The following is a 16,075-nucleotide window of genomic DNA, read 5'->3' as shown; positions in this document are numbered from 1 at the left end:
TTTTTTACCAAATATTCCTGGCCGAACTGCTATGCCCTCGGGATGGGTCACAGTGTACTCACTCACGTATGGCCCTGACTTTTTGACGCTGATATTATTGCAACAGGCCCTGCTTTTAAATTTCTATAGTACTATGGAAAATTGCATAAAGGCAGGATTTTAAAAAAGCAATCCTACCCTCACATGTTTTTTTAGTAAAGAGTGATGGGAATCTCTTCCATTCCTTCAAGTACCATAGTGAGCACATGGAGATGTGTTTCAATCAAGTGTCCCACAGACCTATTTCCTGTAAACCTGGTTACACATTGCCTCTTGCTTAAAGAAGGAGGCAAAATGCACAGAATTCTTTACTTTTAAATGATCTCGTGCACACTGGGATTCTGAGAAGTGCCTCAGAGCCTGTGGCTGCCTTGGGGTCCCTCCTAATGGTGGTGACCACGACCTCTCTGAAAAAGGACCRTAAAAGCGCGTCTGCGGCTCCTTGGAATGGAAATGCCAAATATTCAGGAAGCAGAGTGAGTGACACAGGTACGTGCAGCAAGCCAAGGGAAGAAGGTTTGCCAAAGAAGAGCTGCGCTTGCTGTGATGAGGTGGTGACAGGGACAGGCCGATGTCACTCACGTCATGCGGTGGCCCCGCGCTACCTGTCACTCGTCGCTTGGCAGAGGGCAGGCCACGGGGGAGCTCTTCCGAGCAACGGCCACTGCCATCCACTTTCGGGAAATGTGTCCACAAGAGGGGACAGTGATTATTTTCCAGAAGTCATCCCTTCCTCTGAGCAAATCTCAATATCCGATTTCTGGGCTTATGGTGCGTAGCGGAGGGAGAAATTCCTCTTGCAGGTACACACACAAATGCTGTGGTTAGATGTATTTCTTGGAGAGCAGATCAAACCTGCTTCACAGTGAAGGGCACATGCCACACAGCCTCCCTGTAGCAGAAGGTACAGACGTAGTTCCTGGCATGTGCTTCCTCCTCTGCCTCGCACACCTGCAATACAGCCTCTTTTCTTCTCTGTGAAAGCTTTGCAGCCATCAKCCCCTTTCCACAGGCTGCTCTGGCATCTAGGGACCAGGAAATACGAAAAACCCATGACTGTTTGCTGCCTTGAGGCTGGGAGGAGGAGATATGGGGAATGGGACCACCCCTCTAAAAGAAAACTCCATGAGGACCAGACTCCTGAGCTGTCATCTTCTGCCATGTCCCATCTCCTGTCCTGAATGCCTCACACTGGGCCTAAAAGTGTTTCATGTTGGGACAGAAGAAAATGGAGAGATGAGATTTCTTCAGCATGTTTAGAGATGTATAATTTGGTGTCGTGTGAAGGATGAGGGGAACGGTTGTGAGGGGATGGGAGAAGAGCAGCCAGGGGAGTGTATGGCTGTAAGAAGGGAATGCTTGAATCCTATCGGAGTAATGGAGCAGGAAAACACAGGAGCCTAAGAAGAGAGTGGGAAGAAGGAGGCCAGAGAGTGGTGGGAGAAGTGSGTTGGGGCTGTGGCAAGGAGGAAAAACAGGATGGAGAAGAGAAGCAGAGTGGGATCAGCCTGCAGAAGGGGTATGAAGTTTAAGGCAGTGGAAAAGATGCAGCTTTGAGTCCACAACATGCCATGCTTGGTCTGTAGCAGGGGAATTGYACCTCTGACACCGACGAGAGGAGTATCTCCAAGACAAGAGGTACTGATCACAATTTTCATCAGTTTCAGATCACAGTTTCAGTTAGCTTCATATATTTATGAATTTCTATATGCTTAGTATGCCATTTTCACAATGAGCCCTTCTTGTGCTATTCCGGAAACTCAGAAAAACTCGAGTCACTGGCAACAAGGCTATAGCAGCAGCCCTTTCAAACCCATCTGCTGTGAGCTCACTTGCTGAGATGATTGCATTGAGGGTTTTTTCACTCACTGCCCAAATTTRCCACTGACTGCTACACATGATGCTAAAAAATGATGTGAGGTGTCCTGTATGACAAACTCATGCTTATAGTGTTGCTGTCTTCACATCTCCTTCCCCAGAGGCAAGAGCCCTGCAGCCCCTGCAGCTGCATCACAGCAATTGCTACCAGCTCCAAAGAGATTTAGGTGTCAGAACTAAGTTTTACTGTGTCCTCACTCAGGACTTCATCTGTCTGAGGGCTGATTTGTATGCATCTGTGTCAGAATGTATTTAAGAAGATCATTTCTTATACAAATACATTGTGTAGCTATTACAAAGGGGAAATGAAAGCAGGAGATTGGCAAAGGAGAGCTGTTTTTTTTTTTTTTTTTTTTTGAGTTAAAGAAGCTATCACTTACAAGCACCTGCTGAAGAGCAACTAAATGTGAATGGATGCGGTCCAGTCTAGTCACCAGTCAGTCCAAAACAGGTGAGTGTGATCACGCATAGTCTTGCTCAAGAGCTAGTAATGCATGACATTTGCTCTCATTTACGTGCCAAAGTACCTATCTGCAAGCATGTTTAAAAGCAGGTCTCAGTGTATGCAGAAGCTACACAACTGTGAGCTGCCAGCAGAACGGAAGCACCTACCCCACAAAGAGTTAATGCTCAGTGGAGTTAAAGGGGGTTATAATTCAGTTAAACGTCTGGAAAGTCATCAGCCAGTTCTGCTCACCATCTGCATGAAAAAAAATAATTCTTGCCACATCCAAAGGGTATGGCCATTTCTAAAAGCTGGAGGAACTGCAGTCATTTTGGAAGAGTGTCAAAACTGCTTCTTTGGTTAGGATATGGATTGCAGGAATTCCTGAGAGAATAGGGCTGGATGGAGAAATGTGGCCTGGGGAGGTTTGATTTTCTGCAATGACTTCTGTACCCACAGCAAGGTTTTAATTTGAGGACAAAAACCCTGCCATGAGGTTGTGTAAACCTCCTGAGAGCTTGTGACTGGCAAGGAAAAACATCTTGGAACTACTCTGACATCTAGGTAGATGCAAGCTTCCACATCTTGTATGTCTGTGCACCAGTTGCTAAACCCCATAATTGTTAATATTTCAGTCATTAAAATAAATTCTTCCTTTACTTTTACCTTCATGTTTCTTTCCCTTACCGTTCTTTCATCTGAACTTCCTTCTCCTTTCAAAATTTCAGCCCATGAAAGTGAACACCAAGCAGCCATAGATGAAAGTGCATATGCACAGGGAACATCATATCTGTTAGGCGCTTCTGTGCTAAATGAGGAAGTTCAGTAAGTTCCCTTATGAGAAAACTCAGAAAACTCACTATGTTGTTTTTGCCTTTTGAATGAGGCTTGTATGATTTTTCTTCCTTTTTCTTTGATAAGATCTGCCTTTGACCTAACCTGTACCTCAGGAAAAGATTGCTTGAGGATGGTCCGCAGACAAAGTTATACACACTTTTTTTCAGGCAAATTCCTGGKAGATAGAATTTCCTGGCAGTCAGAAGTGGTCAATGTGGAAATAAGAAAGTGCTTTGAGCTTCCTTTCTTCCAATCTGGGACTTACCAGATTACTTACCTTCTGAAATAAAACRTCTGTGTAATAGTAGGAATTTGTCCTTTCAAAAGCCACTTAAATAAATCTGATTTTGAGAGTTTGCTAATACAGAGGTTTAGGCCTCTTACCGTGGTATCTGAAATACTTCACTGAGTTTGGCCAAGAGCTTTACAAAGTTTTACTCCTGTGCTCACACCCTTGCTCCTCAGGCTTCCCTGCCTGTTGCTCTTTCTGCTAGACTATCACCCCCAATCCTGCCCCGTCATGGGCAGGAGTCCATGCTGACTGCAGGTATTGCGATTTAAGGTGTTTCTGGACCAGCAGACCATTCCCTTTACAACAGGGACAGCAGAAGAGAGCCCTGTCCCAACCTCAACAGCAACAGCCCAAAGGCTTTGATCAGCCCTGTTCGAGACAGGCTGATCTGGGTGGCTGATATCATTCTTGCCATATCCCTGACTCCTAAACTACAGAAGACAGGAACTTTGTGGTATCTGCAATTGTACACCTCTAGGTTGCATTTGAAATTGGACTTCTGTATTCATGACAGGAAAAAAAAAATCCATGCACACTGAAAAATGATGGCACAAAGTTATCCATCTTTCAAAGTAAACCTTCCRGGATGGTGTGAGTTACAACTTTATMCTCTCTGTCCTCTCTGTGAGGACTTACATAGAACTTAGAAAGAGTACAGGCAATGTGATGTGTGCCTTGATATACATCTTGACTGAGTTTGTTTTTACCTGATACTGAGCACTTGAGCAGGATGAGGAAGGTGTTTCAGGTCTGCAGCCACAACAGATCAGCATATAAAGGAAAAGCTCTAGTTACCGATTCCACGGGATGCACAACGACCTGTAGTCTAAGCTCATTGTAGGTTTCTTTGCCTTTTGGAATGGATTACGAGTAAGTCAGGATTGCTGCAGAGTCTGGACAACTGGTGATTCAGGACTGGATGGGAGGAAAGATGGTCAGYAACAAGGGAACTGCTCAGCAGGGAAAGTCATGTGCGATGTCCTCTTCACAGTCATTGGAAAATGTATGAATGTGACCAGGAGCCCCACGTATCACGTTCATATCTCAGTAGATAGTTTAGGGCTGAATTATAACCCCATTTTAATTGAGGTCTTATTGGAAGTCAGGCCAGAGTAAAGCCTTTGAAACAGGAACATTAGGAAGTCAAATATGCAGCTATTTGCAAAATTTCCAARTATGCAAAGAGGCTGAGCTTTAACCTCTTGGGACTYTCACATTAGTGACTGAATTCTATCRCCTGCRTAGCTGTAGTTCCTCCTYGAACTCCAGGAGGGGGTTAATCTAACATTTCTGAGTTTGAGRATAGGATAATAGGGAGCTATTGTCAGGGAAAGGGGAAAAATAATAATCATACAGTCCTCATACAAATGCAACAGAATCCAGAGTGATTTTTTTCTGAGTTTTTGGTATGGAAATAAGGAAGTGTTAATCTCAGGACAAGTTTAATCACACTATTTCTTTCAAATTTATCAGCATAATCCATTAAAACAAACAAACATGCAAGAATGGTGATTCCCACATCCGTAAACTGGATAGTGTGAAGCCAGGGAATRAGAAAAATATAGAATATACTGTAGCATAATTAGTGCAGGAGGTGTTATAAATTATATTACAGCATAATGAGTGCTATAACACCTCTTTCCCCTCTTGTTTAGAATATGCACTGACACACTTTCTAAAGAACACCACAGAGTACTTTCTATCTCTGTAAAGACTCAAACATTAAAATGTCTATTTCATGATTTTTAAGTACACTGAGGTGGCTGAAAAACAGGGCTTTCTCCTCTCAACACTGAAAGAGGCGGCAGAGCATATCAGGCTCAGGTGGTTAAAAAAGCCAGGCATTTTTTTTCAGTTTTGAAAGACAATTTATCTCCATATATTTTAGAACTCTTCAGCTGTGAAGAGCACTTTATATAAATGATGACACATAATTCATGTGGCGTGTGCACTCCATTCATTTTATTACTGCCAAATCATGAAGTGAATAATGATGGTGAAGAAAGTATCTCAGACGGAAAGCAAGAAAATATGAGCAACGGATATGAGCAATTTTGATGACTTCAAGCAAGGTTTTACAGGACAATTAACAGAAGCTAATAAAACGCTTGTGTGACACAGTCAGTTATTTGGAATCATAAAAGATATATCAGTACTGTCTACATTTTCTMGCTTTTTCTGGATGCCTAAATATACATCTAGAAAATCACATGGTTTATCATGAGGTTTTAGAAGTACTTTGCTACTCTGATACTGTCCTAATTTGTTATTGCCCTAGTCTGACTTATAAACCAGCTCTATAAAGCAACTACTGACAGATATATATTGATTTAATTTCAACTTTGTTTGGAAAAGGAGAGGGCTTATCAGCATAATCGAAGTCTTCTATAGACAGACTTGAATAACTACAACAAGAGAAGATGGAGTTCCTGAACCATCTTTCTGGAAGACGTTACAGTATTGTCCAAAAGTAGTAGTTCTATTTTGAGGTCTAAGCACACTTTCTGAAAACCAGGCATTAACTCATGAAAGAATAAATGGCTTCTCTTAACAGAATTTTAGCAGGTTTATGAAAAAGAGGACATTATTTAGAGATCAGATCTGCTGGTTAAAACAATGCAGTTGATTAAATGTCAAGGAATTAAGAATTTTGGTCCAAGATGCTTCTTACCCAGGGCAGAAACTTTGACAAGTTGGTGTATATTCCATACTTTCCTGGTGTTCCACAGCCTTCGCCCCAGCTAATGATGCCAGTAACAAAATACGTGCCGTTGTATTGGGTTACATGGGGGCCTCCTCCGTCTCCGCTGCAGGCATCTCTTCCATCTTTATTATAACCAGCACAGAACATGTTTTCTGTGACCAAACTCCGAATGGCAGGCTTGCACGTATCCATGTCTACATAAGGGATTTGAAACACTTTCATTCTTCTGACCAGCTGTTGATGAGGAGAGAGCCTTCCAAAGCCACTAATAATTCCGTATGGTTGTTTCATCAGAACTTGAGTAGCAAAGTCCTCCTCTGGAAGGCATGCTGGGRTAACGTACTCAGAGAATTTTATACGTTCCTTTAATTTGATAAGAGCTATGTCACTCTCATAAGTTTCGAAATCAAATGCGTCATGTATGATTATTTTCTCCACTGTGTGCCTTGCTTCGCTTTGTTCTTGTTTTTTTGTGTCCACGTCCCCTGCGTCAGATTATTAAAAGCATCAATAATATGACAATGTCAGCAAGTCTAAACATCATCTCAATACAAGAAAGTACCAAAGTCCCCTTTACTTTGTGTAGGTGTTTGTACTGCACTAGTGAGATAGATCAGGGCTGTATCCTGATGCTATAGTATTTTATACTCATTTTGAATAGGTTTAGATGACATGAAAGTGCCAAACAGGCATGGTGTTCAGAGTCAGGATGATGTGCTCAGTGAGAACTAGCGTAAGAACCTCTGGGCTCCATCACAACGTCCCCAGGGGCACTCTCATGACATAAAACCAAAAACTCCAGCACAAAAGAGCAGGATATCGCCTCTTTGTTGAGTCAAACATGTATGCATTCATTTTCTTTTTAAACTTTAGCATTCTAAATTGCATGTAAAATACATATTTAGTTTTCCTCAACTTGTATTCAAGTCTTTGAAATTATTCTTTGAGAATTAAATGGGAAAGCAATTGGAATCTGGACAAGGTATTCTTTGATTTACTGTTGTACACTGACTGCAATTTTTATGACTTGGAACATGAATTTTAGGTGCCTAAGACTTGTGATACTTTGTGATAAATTACAACATTAAATATTTAATTTGAGGTTTCACATATGGAACCACCTCTGACTAACATCAACATGTCAAAATATTTGTTATATGAACCTGAATGCTGCTTTTGGAGTTCTTCAAGGTTTTGCTAACATAGAAAGTTGCACACATTTGTAATGTTAGACCAATTAAACTAAACCAGCTCAACTTTACTTGCCAGTATACTTTCCTGATTTAAACCTGGCTTGCATCACACAGAAGCTAAACTGGAAAAAGCCATGCTGAAATAAACAATCCATGTTGGAAGTTCATGCTTTCCATTACTAATTAAGGAACAAGAAAAGGCAGTGGTGACCTGTAACAAGAAATAAGAAGGGGAAGGGAAGGGAAGGGAAGGGAAGGGAAGGGAAGGGAAGGGAAGGGAAGGGAAGGGAAGGGAAGGGAAGGGAAGGGAAGGGAAGGGAAGGGAAGGGAAGGGAAGGGAAGGGAAGGGAAGGGAAGGGAAGGGAAGAAGGGAAGGGAAGGGAAGGGAAGGGAAGGGAAAGATACACCTAGGGGAGTGCAGTGTCTTGCATATTGAGGCCAGAACAGAGGACAGTTTCTTTGAAGCATATGTTTTTCTAATAAAGGAACAAAAGACTTACCAACAAGAACGACAATCTCTCCAGGCTGCTTAGCACAATGAGCTGCAGTAAGTATAAAATACTCATTCAGAATCGTTCCCCCACAAAGCAAGCTATCATCCTCATGTAGTAGAACAGCCTGCAAAGAAATGGGAAAAACTCCTGAAGTACAAAAAAAAGATAGATAAACATGAACCCTAACACCTGGCTCAGATGCAAGCAAGTTTCTTAGAGTAGAAATTTTCACATGTATTGTGTGTCAGAAACATCCTTAATTCAGAGTCAGGACGAGTTAAACTCAAGTGTTTAACTTCCACTYCCATTGCAGTGGGAAACCTATCAAGACAGACTCCTTTTTTGGCTCAAAATAAAGCTTATGCATTCAGATATTTTTTCTTCTAACTGCTTTTTGCTGTTGTTATTTTTAAAACAAAATCAGCTAATATTGTTAGAGCACTATTCTTGTTTGGTTTTTGTTGTTGTTGTTGTTGTTGTTGTTGTTGTTGTTGTTGTTGTTGTTGTTGTTGTTGTTGTTTTGCTTCTGTCTTGGTCTTAATAGGAACTCCAGCTATTCTTTTGATACTGCTATGTGGCAACCTGAATAGCTGAGTGCCTGGTAGGGACGGTTTCTTTTTGGGAAACATGGCCTTACATCTACTACCTGCTATTCCACTTTGATCCCAGCCTACCCTGTTCAACACTCGCTTGGTGATAAAGCAGAGCGTATCTTTATTGAACACAAGATATGTGTCTGTGTAGCAGAAATGCAGGACTCAAGAGAGGGGAATGATCACTCAAAAGGTTGACACCAGCTTACCCTGGCACACATACTCTTTCTCCCAGTACCATCCAGACTTTATGCCCCATCCTCTTTCTGCATTGGTGTCACTCTCAGCATGACTACAGTGGTGACCACATGCCCCAAAACACATTACGCTTCACAAATGCCCTGACAGTTTCCTTTATCAGGACAYAGGTGTCCCATCAGTCACCATGCTATGTATGAACACTGAGTCGAACCAGTTTTGAATTAGCTTCTGAGTCAAAGCAGGTTTGCTGTGCAGTGGTATCTCTTTTGTGCATAACTAAAACAACCAATTCCAGGGAACTTTGGTTTATTAGATAAATCCTTCTTGGAGGAGCCAGAAAACATCATTAAATCAAGCTAGGTCTTCATGGCAACAGGGACCAAAAAGTCTATATCTGCAACACTACTTTATGTGACCTTTTGCATSTATCAAATGCTTGCTCTGAGACAGGTCCACATTAGCACCCAGCCCAAGCAGGCAGTTGTGTTGATAGGGTATGARGAAGGTAGAGAGAGGTATATTCCGGTCAGTGAACGATGAAGAAGAAATGATTGTAGTTCTKGGTGAACAGGGCCAGGTATTTAACATCTTGGATTCTCTTGGATTCAGGGAAACTTACTTGCCATGGACACGCAGTAGGTAAATTGCCACCTTCCCCTATAGCCTCAGTGTGATTGCTCAAGGTCTCAGCACTTTCCTCATGCTCAGGATGAGCTTCTAGACTTGCCATGGTTCCTGTGATGTCTTCTGGGCTGGCTTCATGACTACTCTGAATTTTACCACAAGGGAACTTGACTGTRAAGGCAAGAGCAAAATGTTAATACTTGATGCCAGGGCAATATTGTACCTTTAAAACACCTATTCCTCTCCATAATCCTGAGCAAAGAGCTGTGGACATTTAACAGCTGTTACCAGGCTTTCACTTCAGCTCAGAATCGCTGGATGATGCCTGTGCTATTCCTCAGACAACAGGCCAAGGACCTTGCAAGTGGCAGCAATCTCCAGCAGAATGGAAGGGCAGAGAGCTGTTGCTGAAGCTGGTTTACAACAATACCCTGAGATTATCCATCATAGTCTGCCTGACAGAGTCCTAAGCATAACAGAGTTTCATCCTCAGAMAAGAAAATCTAACTTTTTTAGGTGCATCTTTTTTGAGCTGTGTTTCTTAATACAAGAAATACAGAAATCAAAAGTGGCCTTTTGATGTTTCCAGTGGTTACCAATTGTAGGGGGAAATGGTTTATATGGAAACAGATCATCTTCAAGAAAGCAACTCTTCATGAAAATGAGAGAAAACTCACTTAAGAGTTCAGTGGAAATTCCTGGATGGCAGCCTTTTGCAGTCTAATCAGTTGTATGAGTGTCCTTATCAGGATAATTTCTGCAAGCATTTTAAAGACAGTAACAACATCTTGGCAGATACAAGAGAGGAGGACCAGAATAGTTAAAAAATGACAATATCATTTTAGCTATAAAATTTGCCTGTGGGTTGAGTTGAAGACAAAGTTTTCTAAGTATTTAAAAATTAAGCATCTTCCATTATTAGCATTGTTATTTTCATGTATATGCTATTAGTAAAAACTTTGTAATTGAGAAATTGAATAAAATATTCTGTGTTAGGAAGTATAGGATACATGTCAACATTTCGTTATTGTTTACAAAGGACATTACAAGAAATAACAACAGGCTGACAGAATAACAGATTAAAATTAATATTTTTGAGGTACACTTTCTCTTAATGCAGGTAAAAATTGCTAAGGTGTAAATTTAATATCTATACTCTTTCTCTTATTATGTTACTATATGTTATCAGTAGAGAAGTAGCTTCTAAAAGAAAGTGGAAAAGTAGGTTTCATTCTTTTAAAATGGACAGGTTATATTTGAAGGAAAACAAGTGGTATATAAATACGAACAAATTACATCAGCAGCTCTGAAATTTTAAAAAGTCCTTCTGGACTGTATCTTGGAATGGGTGAAGTTTCTTGATCTCTGAGTGTTAAGCACATTATGGAGATTTTGAATGCAAACCAGTTTTCACCAGTGAGAAACCCAACCCATTTCTTTCTAACAAAATCTGTTGATAGATGAAAGGCCTGCTTCAAACTACCAGAGAAGGGAAATCTCAGCCCACTTGTTTATAATGTGGCAAGCCATTAGTTTATAATGTGGCTTCATAATGGATAGAACTTGAGTTCTGCTGTTGGCTCTGAAAACATATTGATTTGCAGAGTACATTTTTGTGTGCTAATTTTGCCACTGCACATTGCTCTCGGTTGCTCAATTTGACATTGCTGAAATTATGACCTTTAGTTAAGACCTTCTTCTCTTTCTTGATAACATTTCAAGCAAACAATGCGAAAGGTCTGAATAGTTAGTTTTATTCCTTATGCAGTGACATCACTTTTGGGAATGACCAGCATTCCCAAATATAGTGAAGATCTTTCCCATAAAAGGAGCTTCAAATGTGGCTTCATACCTACCTACAGGAACACAGGTTTTGTTGTCACTGCCCAGAGCATAGCCATAAGCACAGGAACATACCACTCCATCATGGTCAGCTTTGCAGAATTGTTCACAGTTGCCGTTGTTGATCTTGCATGCATTTGGTATGGCTGCAAAGGAGACAAATTTAYAGGCAAGTTACAAAATATTGCTGGCTTCATAAAAGCACAAGCATCTCATAAAACTTAGCTTGCAAGCTTTGGTCAAAAACCCCATCTCTGTAAAATTCTCCACAATTCCTGTCCAAAGCCTTAATAAGAAGAATAATCTTATTAATCTTTTTTCACAAGAACATGATTGTTATCTGCTACAATATCATATGAAACTGTTGAAAGTCTTGCTGACTACAGAGATCTGACATCGACTGCATCTTTTGCAGTCTCTCAACCTTTTATACGGTCTTTACAAGCAAAACTTAGAGGGTTTGATATGATTTGTTCCCTTCTAGCCCAACTCAGCAGGTTCTTTTCTCCTTGTTGTGCCACACAAACTAATTAGTGATGAAAGATTTTATCTCCAATTGGGAACAGACTAACATTGTTCTTGGTACCTCTTCCAATATCCTTATTCTTAAATTAGAGCTTGACTTTCATATCTTCTTTTATGCCTTAGCCTTACTTTTATTATGCCTGCATGCTCTCTATTTCATACTCCTCTGTAATTTGATCCAATTTTATTTTTTCTATACTTCCTTCCGAAAGCCAGACTGTGAAGATACTCATGATTTTAACCAGAGTGACTTCTTCATATAATTCCTTCTCTTATTCCTCAGTACTGGAATAGCTTGGACATGCAACCTAAACCCTATAGTATTTTTTGTTTAGAAATAGCCGAAATCTTCTGGACTTCCTTAAACTTCTTTCCTCTGGAATCATAACTGTATTTTTTTTTCTTTTGAAAGTACTCTCTTGTTTATTCTCTTATTCTTTTATTCTCTTGTTATTTTTATTTACTTCCTCCATGAACTTCGTCATTTTATAGTCTTTCTTATTAAAGCAACCTTCCGTCTTTATATCCACAATCAATCCCAACCTGTTAGTTAGAGTCAAAGCCACTTCAGGTTGCTTTCCTACAACTTTGTATCAAAAAGAAAATGTTCTTCAAAGATCCTGAGAACCTTCAGGGTAGCCCGGGTCCTGCTAGTTATTTCCCATCTAATCTTTGGGAAGTGAAATTTTCCCTCTTATTATGAACTCTTGTCACTTGAACGATTTAGCTGTTCAGCTGTGTCCTACCATTCCTCTGTCATCTCTGAATGACTCCTATAGCAAAATACATAGCAAAAAGAACAATGCATACATCATGTTTGCCTTGTGATTCCATACAATATTCTGTAGAGCAGCATTTAAGCCTCTACCTCCAAAGCACAGGTGAGACACTTTCTTGAGAGGGGGCATCTCATTTGCTTTGAGACTTACACAAACACATTGGGCAATGAAGTAGAATTCTAGTTCCTCTCTACACTATTAAATGCCCTAGGGTTCTTTTGCAACCCAGTAGCTGATGAACTGACRTTGACAGTAGGGATTATTTAGTTAAACGCCCCTCTCGAGTACATGAAGAATGGCATGTCATTAGTGCTGTCGGTTTGACAGTACTCTGTATTGACATATGAAACCAGTGTTTTACGCTGGCAGAATTGGTCTAGTTCTGTGTTATTCCCCTAGTGACTCAGGTAAGGATACCAGAGCAGGCGAACAAGAGCAGTGTGAGTGAAAAAGAAAAGCTACTAGTTTTCAGTGACCTCACCCTGCCCCACAAAGCGCAAATAATTGCAAATAATTGCAAATAATTGCAAATAATTGCAAATAATTGCAAATAATTACCTGTGGGGTTTAGACAGAGCTGCACAAAGCCAAGTTAAAGCAAAGATTGTACCTGTCTGCTCCGTCTGAAGGAAAAGAAGGACACTGAGAAGAAGCCACACCATCCCACAGTGACTTGCCATTGCCATCCTCTGAGCTCATTGAGMGAGTCTCACCTTTTTCTCTACATGGCTCTGGGGCAGCTGCAAAACGACAAACATTACAGTACAAAGGTCAGTAGTTTATGAGAAAATACAACTTCTAAGAGCAAAATCCACATTTAATGACAGTGTAGGACAATGTTAAAAAAAGAAAGGCCACCATGTTACAGCAGTGCCACCCTCATGGCTTGCAGGTGCCTTAATTCTGAGCAAAGCCCCTAAGGACTGGGAATACAGTCTATGGCTCTTGGCCATGTCCCAAGGAGACCAAAGCTACTTTTGTGCCTGATGCAAGTTGGACAGAAGGAGAAAAGAGGTTTAGATGTGAAAACTAGCTCAGGGCACCTCATTTGCTGTAATCGGTGTGTATACTGCAGGCAGACTGCCTTCCAACCCTGGTAGTGCCTTAGGGAGCAAGTAAAGTGCAGAGCTCATCAGAAGAAGAAAAAAAAGAGACAACTTTTTTTTTTTTTTTTTTTTTTTTTTTTCTGTATTAATGCCAGCAGGTATCACATAGGATTTTGGTGCCATTTATTCTACAGAACTGTGAACTGAGACTGAAGTGTTTAACTAAAGTTCATTGAAATGTTCTTGTGTAAAGCGCTGACTTTGACTTCAGTGTCTTTGACTTCAAGTCTTTGATTTGATGATCAGGTGTCCTGTATAGGCCTCTGGAAATAGCCACTCCTGTCTTTGTCCCATGCACCAGGGCAGCCAGTACCTCTGTAAATGCATGCTTTTTTTTTTTTTTTTTTCCCACCTTATTTTGGTTGGCTCTTTCTTACTGTGTGTCTTTGGTTGACCTGTGTTCTTACTGAATACAGTAGTTCATGGGCATTGCTGTGCTTTGAGGTCCTGTGTGCAGGAGACAATTCTGTCAGCTGAGCTCTGTGAGCAAGGGAGAGGTAAAGAGGGAGAAAACCTTGCTCGGTTTTGCTGCCTAGCATAGTCACATAGCGGGACTTCGCAGGCCCCCCAAAAAAGATCTATTCAGAGGACTTTCCTATCACAACATTAGTTTTTTTCCCTGAGATCTCCTCTGAATCTTCCTATAGCTGAGGTGAGCATTAGGTGAGCCTAGTGCCTCATGAGCTAGAATCTCTTGTCCAGATATATTACACTGAGCTAGGTTTGAGTAATGTCATGACTTTTTATTCTTCATACTAGTCCTTTCTTAATCCTTAAGTTGGTACCTCTTTTTGCTTAACACCTTCTCTTTCTTCTGCAGCTCAAAGCTTCTCCTTCCACAGCTCTCAGTTGCTGTCAGCTCTTGCCCACTCTTGAGATAAATGACACTTCCTTTCCAAGGACAGTCATGCTGCACACTCAGATGACACTTGTCTCTCTTGCACACCCCCTGTTAAACCATCTCTGTACTTGCTTTCAAAGTGCTGCCTGGGTTGACAAGTACATATATGCATACCAGCTAATAAAAACCAGCAGCAGAMACCATTTTGAGATGGAAGCTCAACCAAGCCCTTGACTCCTTACACAGTCCAGTCTCTGTTTCACTTCAGTCCTCAAGAGATGTAGCTCTGAGGTAAAATAATGTACTTAGCACAAGTACATACAATTTGGGTAGCCTAAGCTTAAGCTTGTCCGTTTGAAAAAGGAGGTTTCACTCTAATGGAGGTGAATGTTGGATGGAGGATCAAAAGATAGAAATCAAAATCCAGTGGACATAAGTTGTCAGAGAACTAACACCACTGAATAAATATTTAGGTAATTCCACTGAGGGTTTACACAGGTGGAGACCATCAAACTGGGCTCATTGACCTGCAGTCTTCAAAGCATGAGTTAGTGCTGACTGCAGCAGTACCTTGTTGTTATGCAGAGTTGCATTTCTAGTCTTTCAGCCGTGGTTTGCTCAGAGCACCTTTTTTAAGGTACCAGTCAGTGCCTTTTCCAGCCCTCTGAGATAGAGAGCAGAAAACTGGCTAGGTTCAGTTTACCTCGGGCAATAGGGGAGCATATTGAACTGGAGGAAGCTTGGAAAGGCCACCAAGGTGGTTAGGGACACATGGCATAGAAGTAGCTGAGGGAATGGGGGTTTGTTCAGCCAAAGAGAGCTGAAGGATCTAATTGCTGTCTTCTATTACCTAAATGGGGATTATGGTGATGACAGAGTCAAGTACTTTCTCTGAGGTGCACAGCAGAACAACAAGAGGCAGAAGTCAAAAGCTGTGACAAGGAAAATTCCAATTGGATATAAGAAAGATTTTAACTGTGAGGGTGCTAAAGGATGTGAACAGGTCACCCAAAGAGCACACAGAATCTCCGTCTCTCCAGAGATTTCCAAATCTTGAGTGGACCAGGCCCTGCACAACCTGATTTGAATTTGATGTCAGCCCTGTTTTCAGCAAGGGATTGCCCAGGTGAGTTCCATACTTGCCAGTAAGAACCCTTAGACCCCCTACATTCTCCACCTCCTTGTTAGTGTTGACACAATGCAGACAAAATATATCACAAGTACTTGTTAGAGTCATTGGATGTTTTTTTCACTCTTAAAAGAGATCTTGTCCTCAATTATTTCTAARCTGACTGAAGGAAAGGAAAAAAACAACAAAATACAAAGAAAGTGTTTTATTTCAAATTCTGATGTACATCAATATTGCACCTTTCAGGAACATGTAGAACAACTATACATGCAAGGAGCTCTCCGATCCTCAGCCATACACAGTGCAGAGCATGATGGAGAAAATAGTGGATATGCACATTTATTTTTCTGAAGAAGCAAAACAGAAGTGTTCAAAATAAAGTGAAATACAACTCATATAAAGGGAAACAGTATTTTAATTAGCAGTAGTGACGTTGGTGGGTATTTCTACAGAGCATATTTGGGAGATAGCATCATCTGTTGAATACTTACCTGAGGCTCAGCTTTTGCCATGGAAGAACCTTTTGCACAAAACCTTCTGTGCTCTCTTAATC

General features: G+C 40.9%; 1 protein-coding gene across 1 annotated transcript; it reads right to left on the bottom strand.

Annotated features, from left to right (window-relative positions):
- Window positions 1-5,698: 5,698 nt before the first annotated feature.
- On the bottom strand, window positions 5,699-13,160 carry LOC112951591 (coagulation factor X-like). The gene is made up of 5 exons (XM_026044290.1): window positions 13,057-13,160; window positions 11,157-11,288; window positions 9,296-9,471; window positions 7,889-8,006; window positions 5,699-6,680 (listed from the first exon to the last, which is right to left on the bottom strand). The coding sequence occupies exons 1-5, from the start codon at window positions 13,130-13,132 to the stop codon at window positions 6,133-6,135; spliced, it is 1,050 nt and encodes a 349-aa protein (XP_025900075.1). The 5' UTR covers window positions 13,133-13,160; the 3' UTR covers window positions 5,699-6,132.
- Window positions 13,161-16,075: the final 2,915 nt, after the last annotated feature.

Source organism: Nothoprocta perdicaria, unplaced genomic scaffold, assembly GCF_003342845.1.
Source record: "Nothoprocta perdicaria isolate Ctin4 unplaced genomic scaffold, notPer1 scaffold_358, whole genome shotgun sequence".
Lineage (NCBI taxonomy): Eukaryota > Metazoa > Chordata > Aves > Tinamiformes > Tinamidae > Nothoprocta > Nothoprocta perdicaria.
The sequence above is the reverse complement of the archived record's forward strand: the minus strand, read 5'-3'. Positions and strand labels throughout refer to the sequence as shown.